This window comes from Lycium barbarum, chromosome 1, assembly GCF_019175385.1.
Source record: "Lycium barbarum isolate Lr01 chromosome 1, ASM1917538v2, whole genome shotgun sequence".
NCBI classification, from domain to species: Eukaryota; Viridiplantae; Streptophyta; class Magnoliopsida; order Solanales; family Solanaceae; genus Lycium; species Lycium barbarum.
Genome location: NC_083337.1, coordinates 6891556 through 6913564, shown reverse-complemented (window position 1 = coordinate 6913564; position 22009 = coordinate 6891556). Strand labels below are relative to the sequence as shown.

The window sequence follows — 22009 nt, the reverse complement described above, 5'->3', positions numbered from 1 at the left end:
GAGTAGGCAGATCCCCAGCTACTCGATTGAGACAGACCCTTCGGAGGATCCAGAGACAATTCCTCCCGAGTTTCTGATCCCCAGAGCAGAGGATCCCAGAGAAGATAGTTATGATACTGACCCCTCGGAGGATCCAGCGACGATACCTCCAGAGTTTCTTACCCCCAGGAAGGAGGATAGCCCCGATGCTGAGCCACTAGAGCATTCCTCTGGGATGCCGGAGGAGGAGGTTCCCGAGGACATACCAGCAGCTCCTGTAATGGAGCATTATGTTAGACAGGCTTCCCCGGAGAGTGTTACGCCCTACTCCAGTCCTTTGTCCTGGCCATCAGTGAACCAGGAATTTTTGGTCTACCTATACTCCTCTGATTCGGATGCAGGTAATAGCGGGGGCCAGGCGAATGGGGGCCAGACAGATGATGATGATGAGGGACACAGTTCCCACGGCAGCTCCCCAGGTTAGACCCGAGATTGATCATTTATGAGTATGTAAGTTTCCTAGAATTTCCGATGTGTGTATGATATCTGAAAAGTGTTATTCAATGATGACGACGGAAATTTAGAAAGGATTAGAGACCTAGTGACTAAAGGCAAGGGCGACTGAGATGTCCCCACCATCAGTGTGAATCTAGAAACCCCAGATGAAAGTGAACAAGAAAGTGCCTCCGATGCCATTTGAGTTGGGCATGTGAGGTAAGTTTCGACATTGTTAAAATTTTTATTTGAAGTTATCGGCCCTGTGAGGCATGGTTGGTATTTCTGGTGTACAGGTTTTGGATAGTGAGAAATACAGAGGAACCTCTGCCCAAATATTTCCAGAAATATGGAGATAAATATGTAAATTAAGTACTAAAAGGTTCCGCGATACTTGTCGGAATCTAGTTTTCCTCTGTTGGTGGGTGGAGAGCACCTTACGATGATATTTTATCAGATTTCATCGACTAATTGGAGATGGGATTCGTGGGATGAAGATGTAAATCTGTGGGCTGTCCAAAATCGTATGTATATGTGCATGAAAGTGAATATCGGAGGTTCAGAAAGACAACATGGTAATTGTATGGTATAGCCCGGGGTGGGACCCACCACGAGAATTTTCTGAAAATCTACTAAGACCCCGATCTGCCCTAAATTACGTGACAAAGGTCGTGCGGGGCAATCGACGAAATTATATTAGCCGTAACGCGCCAAATGCATGAAAGTTCCGAGGTTAAGCGTGCTAAGGCCAGAGCAATTCTGGGATGGGTGACCCCCTGGGAAGTAATGCAAAATTTTGCACAAGTGTAAGTATGATAGATATAAACGGAAATTTGAGGTAACCTAAGGGAAAAGAGAATGTGTGGAGTAACTAGTGCCCTTACAGAAGTCACGCAGACTGATGCGGACTAAATGGGCAAAAATAAAAAGCGCAATACCGCTCGGAAATTGAGCGAATTTGAATAACGGTCGGAGGTGTTCGCCAGTAAGATATTAGCAACTGTATATGTGCGTGTGTATGTGTATGATTTTCGTCTGGTGCCCATATGGGTCAAGAGCCGAGTCCCGGCGACTAATGTTGTGATAGACGAAAGGTTTTACTAAACCGAATAGATAAAATGAAGTGGGGGTGAGGACATGAAGGTTGTCAAAGAATAGAAAAACCCCTATTACATTATAACTTAGTCTGGTGCGACGATATCTGGAAAAGAAAATGAGTAGGGATAGTAGGAAAGATGAAGGATAAGAAAACGTGAAGAAGCGGAAGCTTTGAAAAAGTCGATAAGCGACACGTAAGACGATTTGTATGACAACTTGACGAACAAGTTTATGAATGAGTGAACAGATTTTGATGAAATAACCTGTGATACAATGGTCGGAATGAATAATGAGATATCGATAAAAAGGAAATTTTCGTAAGTCACCGGAGCCTCAATAAGAGTGATCTGATTCTAATCCAGATTCTATCTGTTGTACTTCTGCACTTTTGATTCTGATAAGGCTCTGCCTATTACGCCTCCGTACTTCTGGATCCGATTATGTTACTGTATGATATACCTCTGTAAAATTAACTCTGGATACAAATCTGTCTGACACACCTCTGTACGTCTGATTTTGATCACGCGTCTGTCTGATACATCTCCGTATATCTGACCCTGGTACGAATCTGTCCGATATGATTCTGTACGTCTGACTCTGATTATGAATCTGTCTGATACATCTCCGTATGTCTGATTCTGATTACGAATCCGTCTGATACGCCTCCGTACGCCTGACTTTGATTTCGAATCTGTCTGATACCTCTCTATACGTCTGACCTTGATCACGGATCTGTCTGACATACTCCCGTACATCGGACTTCGACTACGAATCTGTCTGCCATGGTTTAATATGTTTGCCTCCGATTACGAATCTGTTCAATACGCTTCTATGCGTCCGATCCCAGTTATGAATCCGTTTGGTGTGAAGTGTTTGGTATGAAGTAGGATTGTGATAACGTGGCAAAGACTCGAGGAGTATAACAAGAAATGATATTGATTATGATGTCTGAAAAGCATTCCTCTGTTATTCGAATGTAGCTCATGACCCAGTGATTATGCGGGATGTGAGAAAATACGTTATGAAAGCACTTGAATCAGTAATGTGAAAAATCACTCCCTCGTAATGGTAAAGAATCCGTATCGGAAAGTCAACAAAGGACGATTATAAAAGAACCCTCCCGAAATAGTATGACGCCCCATGAAGTCGATTTAACATTCGAGGACGAATGTTTTAAAGGGGGGGAGGATGTTACATCCGACATTTTTGCATATTCGAAAAATTTGAGATAACTTGACTTGTAATGAATAAGGCCATAATTGGACCTTACTTGGTATGAATGTGTTGGCTATGAATACATTGGTGTGGAATTACGAAAGGAGGTCAAGGGCAAAGTTGGAATTTTGGAAACTTGTGCTATGAATTACAATTATTTAGCCAACAATTGGACTAAAAAAATAATAAGAAAATAAGGCCCAACAAGGGAGGCCCAACCGGCCATTGCTTGGCCTAGCCCATGGAATTAATTAATTTCCATGTGATATTATATATGCATCCATATCCTTAGAACATTCAAGAAAAACAAAGAAAAACCAAGAACAAAAAATAAAGGAAAGAGGGTTCGGCTAGAGAGAAAGAAAAGAAAGAAAAATTCTTGGAGCCTAATCTTGGGTTCAAAAATTCATTTCTTGTGGGATTATTACCAAGCTCAAGATTCTCTACAACTTGGTATAATTATTTTGGCAAGAGGACAACTCTAGTGGCAAGTGAAGAACTTGAAGGAAAGGTAAGAATTTTATGCTTTTGTTATGTTATGAGAGGTGTATGTATGATGTAGTAAGTGGAAATGAATGAAAAGCATGAAAATTTTGTGTGTTGGAATTGGATATGTGTTGGCCGAATATATGCATATATATTGCATGGTTATGGTGACTTGAATTCATGTTAAAATCTAGTTGTAGTTAATGTGGGAATTGTATTAGAAATGAAAGTTGAATGAATTAATGGAAGTTGGAGAATATAGTATGTGGCCGTGTGGTGTGTTGATGTTGGAAGGTGAACTAAATTTTGTTAGTATGCTAATTGTGTTAATTGTGAAGTGAATGAAAGAGTAGTGGTTTTTGTTGTTATGAAAAAATGATTATTAAGTTGTTGTACGAAAACATGCAAGTTTATTATAATTATGTAAATGCGGAAGTGAAAGTAGGAAGATGCAAATTATGGTTATCATTGATGGAGTTGGAAGGTAAGAATATGTTATGGACGTTTATGCTAAAAGATTGGAAGTTGTGGGCGAAGTCTGCCCTTAGTAGGAAACTTGTATATTGCGTATATCTTGTGAAAATGGTATGATATGCCCCTGAAATATGTTGTAATGATCCTGATAAGTGTTGAATATGAAAATGGTAGGATTGGTTTGGAAGTGTAAGGTTGAAATGAAAGATGTTTCGTTATGCCGGAAAGACGGCTAGTAAAGCCATATCGTGTATTATGTTATGCTTGTTGTTGTTGTTATTGATGTTGTTGATATTGTTGTTGGGTTGTTGTTGGTTGTTTGGAGCCGAGTTGAATCTCGGGGAGGCTATATGTATAGGGGAGGTGCTGCCCAAATTCTTATAAACAAGTATTGGTTAAGGTTAGAAATGTTAAGTCTCATGAATAGTAACTGGTAAATGTGACCATTTGCAGTTTTTGAGCGAAACAGGAGTCGAGTTTGGACGAGCGTAGGACGCAACCAAGGTATGTAAAGCCTTCCCCTTTATTCCTAGGCATGTTCTGGATGTAATAGGCTCGGCCGCGAGCCTTAAGTACGACTCCGTTTCTCGGAATTCGAGATGGAAATCCATTCCAATTCCTTCAGTACAATTGAAACCATTCCCTTATAAAATGCCTTCAAAGTGAACTTTTGCACGAAACCTTCCCAAAACGGAGTCGGAACACTTCCAAACAATTATGGATGACCTCATAAGGTCTATTATCAGTAATTTACATATGTCGCCCCGAGTTGGTCCGAGGCGGGCTCACAAGGCCCGATGCCTTCTGTATAACCTTAATTACTTTGGTTCTGTCCGATTCTCTCAGAAAACATCTGGACTATTATTTTGATTATGAAATGACTATTTTTATGCAAATCTTACAAAATGATTTCTGGACATCTGAGAATCTGATCTTGATAATAATCTGTCGTGCCTTCCCAATTAGGACATAGACGCGTATTATGCATACTATCCGGATGCTCTGACTTGACTCGCCGTTTGGCACCCTTCAGTTTGATTGAGTCTGTATGTTGAGTATGTATGTATGTGGTTTCTCATTAATCTGTTCGTGGTTGTCTCAATGCATTCCTTCACTGCGTCCCGGGCTAGGTTCTGTTATCGTGCATATTCCTCTGCATTGTTCACCGCGTCCCTCGGTGTGCGGGTCGGGATCTGTTTATATCTGTATGATATTATGATCTGTGTATGGGGATGGCGGCCAGGATGGCATATGATCTGATCTGATTCTGTCTGTCCACCGCGTCCCGTACTAAGAGGGCCGGGTTCTGTTACCGTGCCCCCAGACAGGGCCGGGATCTGTATGTATGTATGCATGTTCCATCAGCATTTATATAAGCACATGCCTCTGTATGATTCTGTATGACTCTATATGATTCCGTATAACTCTGTATGACTCTGCATGCATAATTCTATCCGTCCGTCTGGATTGCGATTTTGTCTGTATGTCCGTATGGATTCTGAATCTGTATGTCCGTATGGTTTACGATTCTATCTGTCTGTCTGAACCATGATTCTGTCCGTCTGTCGGGATTATGATTCCGTCCGTCCGTTTGATTTATGGTTCTGTCCGCTATATATATACGCTTCCGGTTCAGACTATGATTATGTTTGTTATGTTTCTGCTTTGCATACTCGGTACATTTTTCGTAATGACCCCCGGTTCTTCGGGGGCTGCGTTACATGCCCGCAGGTACAGACGCACCTGGAGATACACCGCCAGTTTAGGGCATCGATTCTGCTATATTGGAAGAGCTCCTTTAATCCGGAGCAAATACTTTTGGTATATATCTTCTGTCATCTGTAGACTCTGTATGTATGGTATTTTGGGGTACGGCGGGGTCCTGTCCCGTCATCTGATTCTGTATGTCTGTAGAGGCCTGTAGATAGATATGTGGGTTACGGGTTTAATCTGTTTAGGTAAGTACGGGTGATTTTGTGACTCCATCTGTATGTTTGCCTTATCGGCTTGTTTGTAAATTTCTGTATGTTCAGGTATGCGTATGTTTGCACGCGCGCCGTATATGTATTGGCTTGATTCTGTAAACATCTGTTTGAAAAAAAAATTCTGTATGGTACGCCAATTCGATTAAGTAGGTATGTATGGGTATCCAGTTAGGATACCAGTCGCGGCCCACGGGGTTGGGTCGTGACAGACTGATTTAGAGAGACTAACTTGGTTTTAGTTTAAATTTCCTGAGATAGGAATGTCAATATTGAGCAGAATATTTATGGAAAAGAGACTTTGTTTGCTAGTTTTTACTTATGTGCATGCCATTCTTTAGCTTGCTTCAATTCAGAATGGTTGGCTTCATTCCAAGCCTGTTTTAGTTTTCTATTGTTAAGTATCAGCTTTAAGGTCCAGCATATCCTTTTCTAAAAACAATTGGTATTGAGACAATAGTTGATTGTGATTTTGTCCATATTAAAGTTTCAAACAATTCTTCCTTTTCCAAATAATCAGTCACTTAAAACCAGTGTACTTTTTCTTAACTGGAACATTGTTTGCTTTATTTTCCTTCCACTTGTTTACTTTTCTTTGAGTCAATAAGGGTCTGTCCTGATTATGTGTTTACCAACTAAGTATAATATTCAGTATTAACAAGAGTCCATCTTAGTGAGAGACTATAAAGAATTGGCTCTGTTGTTTATATACCCTTCTTCTCCCTCATTTTTTTGACTGGAATGATTCAAACAGTCAGCTGCTATTCATTGAAGATGTGGTTGAGTCCAAATGGTTTTCCTTGCTTAAACTCATCATGGTGGTTTCTTGTTCTATGTAGTCCCCTATTTTAGCTTTGTAAGAATAATTATAGACACCATATATGAACAACTATATCCTGCCTCAGATCATTACCTGTTTTGTATGCTGCCAGTGTGCCCTATTTGATTCTGTGTCTGCACGCATATGCCAATATGTTTGGTTAGAATTTGCATGAATTCCAAATGTTGCAAGTATACTTCGGTTGAGTCCAGTGTATGTCTGAATACTGTGAATACAATCAGCTTAAGTCCTGTTATGTTGTATACTGCAGCATGTTTTTTTACTTGGTCCTGTGTGTGCCCAAAAAATTACAAGTATGCCTTGCCTGGGTTATATCTATGCTGAATATTTCACTGAAATGTATTATTGTCTGAGTCCTGTATGTTATTGTGTGAGCAGATATGCCTTATTGAGTCGTATATATGTACGTATATGACCAATATACCTTAGTTAATACATTTATGGGGAGATTAGTTGGTCATTGTGGATTAAGCTTGAACCCTCCCCGGTGTTAGCCATGCCTGGGATTCCTGGAAATCCCTTGAAACTTGTGCAACATCGGGAAGATGGGGGCAAAAACTTTCTAATATTAACCTTCTAAGTATCCTTATGAATGTGTATGTACGAGGTATACTCAAATATACATAATGTATACATAAGTCACTTGTTTTTCTTGAATATCAAAAATGCGCTGTTATGTTGGTTATCGTTTCATAAAATCTTATATATTATGAAATTATGTCGTCGCTCTAATTCTTTTTTTTCTTTTCTTCTTTTGCATGACATCCGGAGTTGCGAGAAGTCTCAAATGAGACTCGATGGCGCCGCTAAACCAAAACAGCATCTCTCCTTCACTTTGTCTCCTTAGTTCCTTCGAAACCCACCCGAATAGAAATAATGAGGGTCGAGATGAAATCTTGAACTCATGTCGGATTCTTATTCGATTTTCTCCCTCTCCTGAAAGCAATCCGACGAGATTGGCTGCTGCATTTCAACATATCTACGCTTACTTAGTTATTTGTATTCTTGTGTGTGATTGTTTATTTGATATATTTTAGTTTAATGGCCTTGAACATCTAACTTTAGAGGGGTAGTTGGGATATTATTTTAGTGAAATCTTGAGGAGTAATTATCTTTTTATTTTAAAACGTTAATTGAGTTCATTTTGAGGCTACAGTAAAGTTTTTTTTTTGAAGTACGTAAAACCAGATTTTGTTTAAAACGTCCTTTGAAAATCTATGCAATTTTCGCTCCTTGATTCACATTGAAGCTTATTTTTTTAGAACTTTCAAATCTGCATTAAAAGTGACCTTTCAATATGTTGAGCCCTTTGGCCTAAAGTGGGAAGCAATGATTTTGATTTTTTTATTTTTTTATTTTAAGTCTCTTGATTTTCAAGTAAAGCTAAGCCTATGCGATTAAAATTCTTGTTCCCAAATGTTCCTTTACGTACATCACTTGTCTAGTCTTTTAACTTATTAATTATTTGTCTCCAATATCTTTCAAAATATTATTTCAGGTTTTCACATATTGTTAATTAACCTAAGTTTGATCGGTAACCGTAATTAACGGATTCTAAAGGATGCCTAACCCCTTCCCTTTAGGATAATTAAGAACCCTTACCTAGAATCACATTGATTAAGCAGACCATTAACAGAGGTTTAGTTTAATTTTACCTTAGTTAATAATTAGGTGTCCTAATTCACCGTTAAAATAATTAGGTGGCGACTCCTTAAGTTTAAATAATTTGGGAATCACCAATATGTTGTACTCCGATTTGACCAGTTTAAAATGGGATATAGCAGCTTGGCGACTCCGCTGGGGATTTTAGTTTCTAACCATAACAAACTTAGGTTAATAATTAATTGGATGTTTTGGGTGTTTTCTTTATTTTTGCCTTTATTGTTGCTTTTATTGTTTTTCTTATGTGCTTTTAAGTGATTGTTTTATTATGTGAAATTTTCTATGTTACTGCTTTCCTTAACTAGCATTTCGTTCATATTTCCTCAATATTTGGAAACTCACACTATCACACGTACACGCGTGGTATGTTTTGCGCACCCGCAAAATTTTTTCAAAATCCCAAAATTTAGGAGAGTTGGAATATGCGCGGGGGGTCCGAATTTCCGGTGACCGCGTAGCCTTCTCACTCGAGTAGTCCAAAAGAATGAGTACCCAAAAGCTCTAGCTCCGAAGAAATGGAGCTCTGCTATGCAATCTCTGGATAAGCAGCTATGGATCAAGTCTGTCTCCCGGTGCACCTGCGGGCATGACGCAGCGTCCACAAACAAAAGGACGTCAGTACGAAAAATGTACTGAGTATGTAAAGCGTGATCAACATCGATATAGAGGCATAATAAGCAACATATGAAATATCATAGGAAGGGAGACATTATTATCGTCATCATGGTATATACTTGCTTTTCCATAGGGACTTCTCATTTCTAATACGTGTCATATGCACATAGTCTTATCACATTCATATTCATATTGTATACATAGTCATATCATCTACATAGTATTTACATATCATACCCGACCTCGTAGGATCGGTGTTTCATACATACTTGGCCAACCAAGGCTCAAGATCATACATATCTGGCCCTACCAAAGCATCAGGGTCATCCGTACCATCTGCAGAGGTGTGCGCACGTTTTGTAATCGTATACATACTTTATACATAGTCATATGCATATATTCTTACTCGGCGTCATAAGCTCGGGGTCTTATCATAGCCCTTCATAGGCACACATATACATATATAATAGCTCGTAAGCATATCTAATCTCATTTTACTCTCATCATCATTACTATCCTCATCATTATCGTTACATCTACGTTATAGACTTACTCGTCATACAAGGAACATAGTATAATCATAGCACATATCAAGGGGCGTGAGCTTATGAGCTCGGAATGTCAACCATGTGAAGACAACATACTCATATAGAGGGATTAGGAATTTGGCCAAGAACCATGCCTTAGGAAAGAAGGGTTAGCCTCACATACCTCTTCGTCGAACTATTCTACACTTGCGCGTACTCCTTCGATGCTCAAGTTGCTACCTTAGATGATGTAGGAACAAGCTTTGGTTGATAATACTTCACTTTGAGCAAAACCCTAGTTTTTCTCCATTTGCACTTCTTGACTTGAATGGTATTTAATGGCTTGATTACACTTGATTCACTTATTTATGTTGTTGGAGACTTATAATCCTTGAAAACTTATGAAATAAATATAGAGAGATGATTCTAGAGAGAAGTGGTGTAATATAGAAATGAAATAAATCAAGTCTTGGTCCTCATATTTAATGAATTGAAAATCTGTGCTGAGGTGAACAGTGGTCGTCCATGGAGGTTTACGGTCCGTATTCCAGTTTACGGACCGTCCCTCGTGGTCGTCTTTAACCTTAAGCAGAACCAGAAACTTTGGCTGCATGCATGATGATTTACGACCATGGTTTACGGGCCGTAAATCACTTTACGGTCCGTCCTCCTGGTCATATTTTACCATTTCTCAACTGGGCAGAAAGTTGAAACCTTGCATGCCAATTTACGACTGCCAGTTTACGGACCGTATTCCATTTTACGGTCCGTATTTTGCACTTTACGACCACTAGGCAGTTTTTCCAACTTTCAACTTTTCACATTTCTCGACTTTTCATTCTAATCATTCTCGTCCATATACGCACATTTCTCATGAAACATTATACACTCGCACTCCTCGCACACATCACTACTTCGTTTACTTGCGTACCAACGGAAAATTTTCCGAGGTGTAACATTTGGGAAAGTGTAAACGGGGAGAAATAAGTTTCTTTGAGGGTTGCAATCTTCTCCTCTAGATGTGGGCAATGGAGCATTTTTACCAACGCCCGAATATGGCTGACATATGTTTTTGTGAATGGAACAAAATTGGTAGCTTCTATGAAAGGACGAAACCGTTTGTATCTCCAGTGGGCACTCATGATTGGTATGAGTTCTTGGCTTCCCGAACTGGTGATCAGATCCAATGGAAGTACCCATTGCTATCACGTACCTCGGCCTACATAAGAGGTATGAGGCTTTACTAAATTGAGCTTATTGGGCTGAAAGGCCTCCAGCCATATGCTTCGGTACGCGTGCTTCGACAGTTCGGTATAGATCAAGTAATCCCTCTCCAAGCGGATATGAGTGGTTCTGAAATCCTTTTTGGGCCAGACTTTAGAGTTCCTAGAGCTGGCCAAATTCTCGATGAATGGGTTAACATTGATCCGATGAGTATTGGGGCTGGACCGGCAGGAGGTATCCCAGAATATCATGCATGGCTGCAAGAAGACTATGGCAACATAGAGCCTAGCCCAGCAGGTGAATCAGGCTTCGAGGATAAAGTGAAAACAATTTGGATAAGACATTCTCGCTTTGGGGCCATGGTTGTCACTCCCGAGATGTGGGCTCAAATGGCGAATATAATGCAGTATTTGGGGAATGCGGGAGCAGGGCCCAGCAATGATGGAGCATCATCTTCCGTTCAGCCGCCAGCATGATCAAATGCAAAATTTAGGCCAAGTTCTGGAATTGTCTTTACATTATGCCATCTTTGATGTATTTTGGATTATTGCCTCATTAATGTACTCGCTTTTATTTATTTAAATGAAATTTGGCCTTTTATTTCCAAACTCAAGTGTCTCAATTAAATGGCTTGGATCACTCTATCATAATCCCGAATATTTGGCGTTAGGCTTACCTCTGCACAAAAGAGGTCCCGTGCATAATAGGTCGTGCTATGATTGTTAGAATTCTCTTTTACTATTTGATTTGTTTGCTATGTAATATGTGCTTCTTTCAACATTACTTGTCAAATGTTCACATTATTTTATTTAAAGCAGCAATCATTCGCACTATACTAACGCAGTTTTCTTCGTTTTTGAAGGTTTTCTTTTATTTTGATTATTTCCCCCAAAGGTTGATTCGTGTTGACTGCGAATTGGCGGATCACCCGTACTTCACAAGATTAAAAGCACGAGCATCCAACGATATGAATGATTCAGGGGCATCCGAACAGACTGGCTTGGGACTTATCACCGTTCCAAGAGAAGAACCTGAGGCTTCGGGAGGAGGGAATGATGAACTCATCGCCCAATTGATGCAGCAAATGGCCAACATGCAAAGTGAAATTGAGCAACTGCGAAATCTCACCAACCTATCCATTACCCTCAACACTCCTCATCATGAACAAAGAACAAGTGCGGCAATCCCACCATCCTTCTCGCCTGTTGACTCGCCTGCCTCTCAGCACTTTCCCTCAAACCCTCCACTTCACACACTCAATCCAAGCACTACCAATTCACCCCCCATCCCGCAACAAACTAACTCACAACAAACCATCTCACAACAATCTAATCCACAACAAGCCATCCCACCACCGATTAATTCCCAACAAACCATCCCGCAACAAACCAACCTACAACAAACCATCCCGCAATAAAATGATCCGCAACAAGCCAACCCCCAATAAGTTAACTGCCAACAAGCCAATCCGCCACCTTTCACCACTCCATATATTCCTCAGCCTTCAGTTCTCCAAACTACCCCACTTACCCAAAACTACCAAGCAACTCAACACATACCATTGGCACACACCGCTAACCATAACATGCAATATGTGCCACCGGTATATGTAGTAGAAGCTCAACCTTTCACTACCCAATTGCAGGCCGTGCAGCATCAAGAGGTTGATCCTTATGAGGAGATGGAAAGGGAAGCTTGGGCGAAAGCAGACGAGAATGTGGCAAAGGAGATTCGTAGTCTGAAGGAAGCATTTAGAAGCATCCAAACCCACAAGGGATGTGAAGGACTGGAATACGAGGATCTGTGTATTCATCCCGATATTGAGTTGCCTGCTAGATATAAGGTGCCGAAATTCGATATGTTTGATGGAAAAGGAAATCCTCGGGGGCTCACTTGAGATCGTACTGTGACAAACTTGTGGGAGTAGGGAAAGATCAAGCCATTAGGATGAAACTGTTTATAAGGAGTTTGACAGGAGAAGCGCTTGATTGGTACACATGACAAGATCCGCAGAAATGGCATAGTTGGGGAGAAATGGCGCAAGAATTCATGGATAGGTTTAGGTTCAACAATGAGACTGTCCAGACCGATTCTATTTGATGAAGTTAGAAAGGAAGTCAACAGAAACTTTCAGAGAATATGCTATGCATTGGAGAGCAGAAGCCGCAAAAGTCCAGCCCCCAATGGCGGAAAGTGAGATGACGACACTCTTTGTACAATCTCTGAAAGATGCAACATACTATGAAACGTTGATAAGTGGCATTGGGCAAAAGTTTTCTGAAGTTATCAGGATGGGAGACTTCATAGAGGAAGGTGTTAAGACAAGAAGAATCACAAATTTGGCAGCCTTACAGGCAACAAATAAGGCAATTCAAGCAGATTCAGCTAAGAAGAAGAGGGACGGAGTGTCCGCGGTCTTGACCATCCAGGAACGTAGAACAAACCAGATGTTAACCTACCAATACCCATCATCCCAGCCTTCATATTATAGCCAACATGCCCAAGACCTTCAACCTTATTATCAACCTCCACCCACTCCCCATCCTGTTTACCATACCCAGCCAGCATATTACCCACCTCGAGCACCTGCCCACCAAAACCCATCACAATACCAGCCAACTTACTCGCCTCAACCCCAATACCAACCACAAAACCGTCCACAAAATGCACCCAGACCTCGCCCAAACTTTGAAAGAAAGCCAACCAAAACCTGCACACCGTTAGCCGAACCCTTAGCCTAATTGTATGAAAGGTTGAGAACCGCAGGGATACTCCAACCAATTCAGGGAAGAGTTCCTAATCCCCTTCCTGGATGGTATGATGGGACTAAACGTTATGCGTATCACTCAGGAGTTACCGTACATGATACTGAAAATTGCCTTACTCTCAAAGACAAAATCGAGGCATTAATCAAAGAAGGAGTCATCCAGCTCAAAGGAGCTCCCCCGAATATAATCAACAACCCTCTAGCCAATCATGGTGATGCAAATATGAACATGATTACCATTGATGAAGATTGCAATTTGGAAGGGACTATTGTATCGGTCAAAAAAGAGGAAAAGGTTGAATCGTCAGCCTTTATTGCCCCCGTAATCACAGTTCAAACGAGGGCACCAATAGAAGTGGAAGTGCTTACTCCAAGGCCTAGGATCACGACCTTAGTTGCTCAGGCACCTTTTTTCAACACCAAAGCAGTCCCTTGGAATTATCAGTCTGATGAAAGGAACAAAGCAAAGGAAAAATTGGTTGTAGAGACTGTTGCTGCTGGATTGACTAGATCTGGGCGGTGTTATGCCCCCGAAGAGGTAGCACGAGGAGCACCAAGTAAGGAAAATGGTCAAAAGAAGGTTGTGGCCGAGGCTGAAGTCGAGGAATTCTGGAAGAAAATGCCGACTAAGGAATATTCTGTGGTTGAACAACTAAAGAAAAAACCAGCCCAAATTTCCTTATTGGCATTGTTGATGAGTTCTGAAAATCATAGGGACGCTTTAGTGAAGGTACTGAATGAAGCTTCTGTTCCAGCTGAGACCTCTAGCGAGAAACTTTCAGCCATGGTTGGAGAAGTCCTCGAAGCCCACAAAGTTTCTTTTCATGACGATGAGTTGCCACCTGAAGGTTTGGGGCACAACAAGGCGTTGAACATTACAGTCAGATGCAGGGAAAAATTCATTTCCAAGGTGTTGATTGATGGGGGTTCAGCTGTTAACATATGTCCTGTCACTACTCTCCTAGCCTTAGGAATTGATATTGGGAAACTTCGTGACAGTCACGTGAGAGTTAAAGGTTTTGATGGAGCTCAAAGAGGTGTCGTAGGGGAGATTGACTTAGTGTTGGAGATTGGACCCGTGGAGTTCACGGTGGAATTTCAAGTGATGGACATATCCTCCAGTTACAACTTGCTGATAGGAAGGCCATGGATCCATATGGCTGGTGCAGTCCCTTCTACCTTGCATCAAAATTTGAAATTTGTCTGGAATCGTCAGGAAATTGTGATCCACGGAGAAGGCAACAATCCGATCTATCCCGAAAACTCAATTCCTGTTATCGAAAGTGTAGAAAGGCTAGATGGATATGCTTTCCATATTAAGGAAACCATGTGTACTATTCAAGATGAAAGGGTAAAATTGCCACGTGCGCTTATGATGGTGGCTTGGGAAATGTTGAAGAATGGTTTCAAGCCTGGTCGAGGTCTCAGGGTGAACTTGGATGGAATAGTGGAACCAATTCAGTTACCCGGTCAGAAGGATACTTTTGGTCTTAGATACGAACCCACTCTTCAAGAAATCTCACTGGCTAGTCTCAAAAGGAAAGGTGATATTCCCTTGCCAAAACTTGTTCCTCTCCTGAATCAGTCATTTTTCAAGGCATCCATCACCCGAGTGACAGAGGAAGTTGCTGAAGACAACCTTGTGGAAGGTCTCAAGAATCTATTCATTGCCGAGAAAGAAACTGAATGCAACGTGGTTCTGGATGATTGCCCTGAAACTCCAACTATCTGGGATGCTGAGCCTAGAGATGTTTTGAACAATTGGACTTGTACCCCGCCCCCGGTTCTCTGGAAGTCTTGGTAGACGATTTGTATTAGTATTTGATGAAACAACACGATTCAAAATTAAGGCCTGAATCGTGTTTATGCTTTTGTTGTGTTTTGCCTCCAACTTTTGAAAGCTTAAATGCCAAACCCAAACTATGCTTTTCTATTTCTTATTCCGTCTTTATTTAATTAATTTTTCTCTTATTTTTCAGCAATCAAACTAGTAAATCTGCTGATGCTGTGAATGTGACACGTAATGAAACAGGCGAGCCCATAGTAAATGCCGAACAAGACTCTGAAGAATATGAAGAGGACATGCAACCTGAAGAGTTAGCTAAGGATTTTGAACATTTTGAGAATAAGCCAAAACCAAATTTGGATGAAACAGAAACCATAAACTTGGGAGATTCAGGAACTGTGAGGGAAACAAGAATTAGCGTCTATTTTACTCCGTCACAAAGGGAAGAATTGATCAACCTTTTGAGACAATATATAGACGTGTTCGCGTGGTTTTACGATGATATGCCGGGTATAAGCACAAACATTGTCTCGCATAAGTTGCCTATTGATCCATCTTGTCCTCCTGTGAAACAAAAGAAGAGAAACATTAAACCGTATTTGAGTTTAAAAGTCAAAGAAAAAGTCTCCAAGCAGTTTGATGCAAAGGTCATTCGAGCTACAAGGTACCCCACTTGGCTAGCCAATATCGTGCCTGTACCAAAGAAGGATGGCAAAGTCAGGGTATGCGTGGATTATCGGGATCTCAACAAGGTTAGCCCGAAAGATGATTTCCCCCTCCCAAATATTCACATACTTATTGATAACTGTGCAAAGCATGAGTTGCAGTCATTCGTTGATTGTTTCGCAAGATATCACCAAATTCTGATGGATAAAGAAGATGTTGAGAAAACAACATTCATCACACCTTGGGGAGTATACTATTATCGAGTGATGCCTTTTGGGCTCAAGAACGCAGGTGCCACCTATATGAGAGCCATGACTACTATTTTTCATGACATGATCCAAAGGGAGATTGAAGTTTATGTGGACGATATCATCATCAAGTCACAAAAGAGTTCAGATCACTTGACGGATTTGAAGAAATTCTTTGACAGGTCGAGGCGATACAATTTGAAATTAAATCCCGCAAAGTGTGCATTTGGTGTTCTTTCTGGTAAGCTGTTGGGTTTTATTGTGAGCAGGAGGGGTATAGAATTGGATCCTTCGAAAATAAAGGCTATTCAAGACTTGCCTGCCCCAAAGAGTCGAAAGGACGTGATGAGCTTCCTTGGTCGTCTCAACTACATTAGTCGATTCATAGCATAATCGACAGTAATATGTGAGCCAATAGTCAAGTTATTGAGGAAGGATGCTGCTACCAAATGGACGGAAGATTGCCAGTGAGCCTTTGAGAGAATAAAAAAGTATTTGTCTAATCCGCCTGTTTTGGTGCCTCCAGAAGCCAGAAGACCTTTGTTATTATATTTGTCTGTGTCAGCGAATGCATTTGGATGCGTGTTGGGATAACATGATGAAACCGAAAAGAAGGAGCAAGCAATATACTACTTGAGCAAGAAGTTCACGCCTTACGAGGCCCGATATACTTTGTTGGAACGCACCTGTTGTGCCTTGACTTGGGTTGCACAAAAGTTGAGACATTACCTGTCGGCATATACTACTTATCTCATCTCAAGGATGGATCCACTCAAGTATATCTTTCAGAAACCTATGCCTACGGGGAAGTTAGCCAAATGGAAAATTTTGCTAAGTGAGTTTGATATTGTATATGTTACTAAAAAGGCTGTCAAAGGGCAGGCAATAGCCGATCATCTTGCTGAAAATCCCGTAGATGAAGAATACATGCCCCTTAAGACTTATTTCCCGGATGAAGTGGTATTGTTTGTCGGAGAAGATATCTCAGAGGAATATCCGGGGTGGAGAATGTTCTTTGATGGGGCTGCAAACTCCAAAGGAGTTGGCTTTGGAGAAATCTTAATTTCGGAGTCAGGCCAGCATTATCCAATTTCAGCAAAGCTCAGGTTTTCGTGCACCAACAATATGGCGGAATATGAAGCTTGTATCTTTGGACTCAGAATGACCGTTGATATGAACATACAAGAATTATTGGTTATAGGCGATTCAGACTTGTTGGTTCATCAAGTACATGGCGAATGAACCACTAAGAACGTGAAGATACTTCCGTACCTGCACTGCGTGAAAGATCTATGTAAGAGATTTATCAAGGTGGAATTCAAACATGTCCTAGGGGCTCAAAATGAGTTCGTTGATGCTTTGGCAACCTTGTCCTCTATGATTCAGTACCCGGACAAGAATTACATAGATCCTATCAAGGTGAATGTGCACGATCAGCAAGCTTATTGTTTCTGTATAGATGAAGAACCTGATGGAGAACCTTGGTACTATGACATTAAGAAGTATCTCAAGGCAGGAGACTATCCAGAAGGCATAACCAGTGTTCAGAAGAGAACACTTCGAAGATTAGCAAACCACTTTTTCCTAAATGGAGAAATCCTTTATAGGAGGACTCTAGATTTAGGACTATTAAGGTGTGTTGATGCCAAAGAAGCGACAAAGTTGATTGAAGAAGTGCATGGCGATACATGTGGGCCTCGCATGAATGGTTTTACTCTGGCTAAGAAAATTCTACGAGCTGACTATTTCTGGATGACTATGGAATCAGACTGCATTCGTTTTGTGCAAAAGTGTCATCGATGTCAGATTCATGGCAATTTGATTCGAGTCCCGCCAAATGAATTAAATGTGACGAGTTCTCTGTGGCTATTCGCAGCTTGGGGCATGGATGTCGTTGGTCCTATCGAGCCTGCCGCGTCAAATGGACACATGTTCATTTTGGTAGCCATCGACTAATTCACAAAATGGGTAAAAGCATCTTCGCACAAGTCAGTGACGAAGAAGGTAGTGGCAGACTTTGTTCGCAATAACATCATCTGTCGATTCGGAATCCCTGAGTCGATTATAACAGATAATGGAGCTAATCTTAATAGCGATCTGATGCATGAGATTTGCGAAACATTTAAGATTACTCACCGCAATTCCACCCCATACAGACCTCAGATGAATGGAGCAGTTGAAGCAGCCAACAAAAACATCAAGAGAATATTGCGGAAGATGATTGATAATTACAGGCATTGGTACGAAAAATTATCATTGGCCCTTCTCGGTTATCGCACCACTGTAAGGACTTCAACTGGGGCAACACCTTATCTTTTGATCTATGGGACAGAGGCGGTGTTACCTGCAGAGGTAGAGATACCATCTTTGAAAATTATCCAAGAAGTTGAGTTGAGTGATGCCAAGTGGATACAAAATCGATATGAACAATTGATGCTCATTGATGAAAAAAGGATGAATGCAGTTTGTCATGGGTAACTTCATCAGAACAGATTGGCCAAAGCTTTCAATAAGAAGGTAAGACCAAGGCAATTCAAACGGGGGCAATTGGTAATGAAGCACATATTCCCATGCCAAAATGAAGCTAAGGGAAAATTTGCACCTAACTGGCAAGGGCCTTACGTGGTTCATCGAGTACTGACTGGAGGAGCACTAATTCTAGCAGAAATGGATGGCGAAGTGTGGCCGAAAGCTATCAATGCAGATGCCGTCAAAAGATACTACGTCTAGGAGCTTTTCATTTATTTTATATGTAATATCTTGTAATGTCTTTCTATGTAATGAAGCTACGTTCCCTCGGCGGGATACATAAGAAACCTATATCGGGTTTGGGCTTTTAAGATAGAAATTTCCAAAAATTTCCATTTGTTTGTAACATGAACTACGCCTAACCTGATTCCCGCGGTGGGATACGTAGGCGGCCTACATAGGCTTCGGTCACATTATTAGAAAACCTCAATTTTATTTTTGCCTTGTATATTATGAACTACGCCTGACCTGATTCCCGCGGTGGGATACGTAGGCGGCCTACATAGGCTTCGGTCACATTGTTAGAAAATCTTAAATTTTATTTTGCCTTGTATTTTTGAACTACGCTTGACCTGATTCCCTTAGTGGGATACGTAGGCAGCCTATATAAGGCTCGGTCTTGTCATGTAAAAGTTCAATATCCTCCTGTGCTAGAAACTGAGACAATTTTAAAGGCATCATTGCAAAACGACATCGAGAGGCATGAAAGAGTATATGGTCAACAGAGTCGTCAGACAAAGGAAAGATTTTGGAGAAAGGACGCTCGCTTCGTTTCACAGTGTGTCACAGTCCCAAGTGTAGCAGAAATTATTTATCACTATATACATATTTTACTATGCATATTTTCTTTTGAAATAATATGATTTTTAATCAAATAGTTTTATTAGTTGGCCAAGACTTAGAAATAGGCGGAGGTTACAAGTCCAGACAAAGTTGGAAGCATGAAGCGTCAAGAGCCGGATCTTCAAAGTCACCCCCCCCCCCCCCCGGAAATTACAAATTTTCTTTGAGTGCAGGTTTCCAAATTGCGGGAGCTGAAATATGTAACGTTTACAGCCTTACAAGGACTACGTGCCGAATGGTTTGAGTTTTCTAATAACGTTTAGGAGAAATTATGCCTCTCAAGTGTCGATAATTCTCGAAAATTACGATAAATTAATGCTTAAATCTTGCAAATGATTTTTCAAATGTCTCGACGCACAAATATTTTCTACTGCTTTCAAATTCTTCGCATAAATGCTTTCAAATGCACTGCACATGCACTATTGCTTTCAAATGCACTGCACATGCAATATTTCTTTCAAATGCACTGCACATGCACTATTGTTTTCAAATGCACTGCACATGCACTATTGCTTTCAGATGCCCAGCATAAATGCTCTAAAACGCACTGCACATGCATTGCACTATTACTTTCAAATGCCCAGCAAACGTACTGCATAAATGCTTTCGAACGCACCGCACATGAATCGCACTACTGTTTTCAAATGCACTGCACATGCATAGCACTGCCTCTTTCAAATGCTCTGCATGAATACTTTCAAATGCACCGCATGCCTTCAAATGCTCTGCATAAATGCTTTCAAATACACTGCATACATATCGCAATATTGCTTTCAAATGCACTGCACATGCATTGCCTAACTGCCTTCAAAATGCTTTGCATACGAAACACTGCACACGCACTGCACAAATGCTTTCAGCCGCTTCACATAAATGCTTGCAAATGCACATGCACCGCACAAATGCTTTAAAATTCACTGTACAAATGCTTTGCACCATGAATCATGTTGGTTTGAAAACCTCATTTTTATCAATCATTGGGTTTTAAAGAAAAACCTCATTATGTCGGCTCAGAAAACCTTATTTTCATAAATCATCGGTTTAAATAACCTCATCTTCATATCTGGTTTAAGGCCCCATTTTCATTAACCATCGCCAAAGGCATCATTTTCATGAATCATCGGCCTAAAACCTCATTTGCATTAGCCTCAGCTAAGGCTATTTTACATCGCTTTACTTCCAATATTTATTTGCTAACTATTTTATCTAGTTTACGTTTCGCAAGAGCTTTAGCACAACGTGGAACTTTTTCTTCGGCAGTGAACTGGGGCAATTTGTTGGAAAGGATAGTCAGACTTCCCGACAAGGGTCAAGGGTCTACCTCGAATGCTCGTCTCTAAATCTGAATACTCCACTTACATCTATAATCCGATCATCGAGTTCACGCATATTCATTATTTCAGAATTCTCAAGTTCGATCATAATACCCAACGTCATCATAATTCGACACTGGGACAATATTTTTCAAAATTCGCACCAATTGGGACTCGTTATTCATAGGTTTCGTAGTTATCCTTATCCCAGAACTACACACGTCCTGATTCTCGTGCAACCCGAGATATGTAGGCAACTCGGAGACCGAAGTTCGGCCACAATCCTCTCAAATTTTCTTTACCCTTATCGTCTCCTAAACTCTTTAGTCGGGAGAAAATAGGCTATTACGTCAACGTCTTTGCCCGAAAATTCTTCCATCATTACCGGCCAAAGAGGGACAAGTTGTTGACACCCAATTTTGTCCCGCCTTTCTTCCAAATATTTATTTGCGTTTCTAAAGTTTTGATAGCTTAAGAATAGTCATTTATACTTTGCCACAATTTAATTAATACTGTCGTTTTTCTCATTTTGCATTACGATCGCTTTTAACATTTTCTATTTACCGTCTTATGCACGCACGCATCGCATTTATTTTACGCAATAGCATTTACTTACTGTAAAACTTTAAAATATTATCGCACGGCTATTACGACATCGTATAATTTCATTTGAGTAGTAATAAATATATTTTATAGTAAGTAATATTTTAGCACACGTTAATATATAATTAATTGAAGAAGGTCTTTCATTTAAATTTAGAAGCCCAAATTGGTTCTTTCATCAACTAAATTTTGAGCCCAAATCCGAACCCAATCAACAACAAACATTTTTTCAGACCGGCCCAAACAATAACTGACCCAGCCCATATTTTTAAACTCAGTAACCCGACCAGCCCACATTTTAAATTCATCAGCCCATTAACCCTTTAAGCTGACCCGACCCGGTCCATTTTCTTTTTGTTGTTCATCCTTAAACCTAATGAATCAGATCCGCCACACCCCTTTTCTCTTCTTCCTCTCTCTCTCTTCAACGACGCGAATAGCAAATCCACAGAGCCCTTTCATGGTCACTGGCCATGCATGGCCATTTTGGTGAAGGGAATTAATGGCTCGTCCTTCCCCCATCCGGATTCAACCGTTGAAAAGAGGGTAATTTTGTTTTCTTCCCCTCTCTTCTGCTTTCATCTGAAAACCCTTAATGGGTTTTGTCCACTTATTGATTTCAAATGCTCGCATGTGATTGGTTGTTCAAACATTTT

At 40.7% G+C, this 22009-nt stretch overlaps 1 protein-coding gene across 1 annotated transcript; it reads left to right on the top strand.

Moving 5' to 3' along the window:
• The first annotated feature begins 12796 nt into the window (after positions 1-12796).
• Positions 12797-15169, top strand: LOC132609024 (uncharacterized). The gene is made up of 3 exons (XM_060322860.1): positions 12797-13031; positions 13365-14890; positions 14951-15169. The coding sequence occupies exons 1-3, from the start codon at positions 12797-12799 to the stop codon at positions 15167-15169; spliced, it is 1980 nt and encodes a 659-aa protein (XP_060178843.1).
• Positions 15170-22009: the final 6840 nt, after the last annotated feature.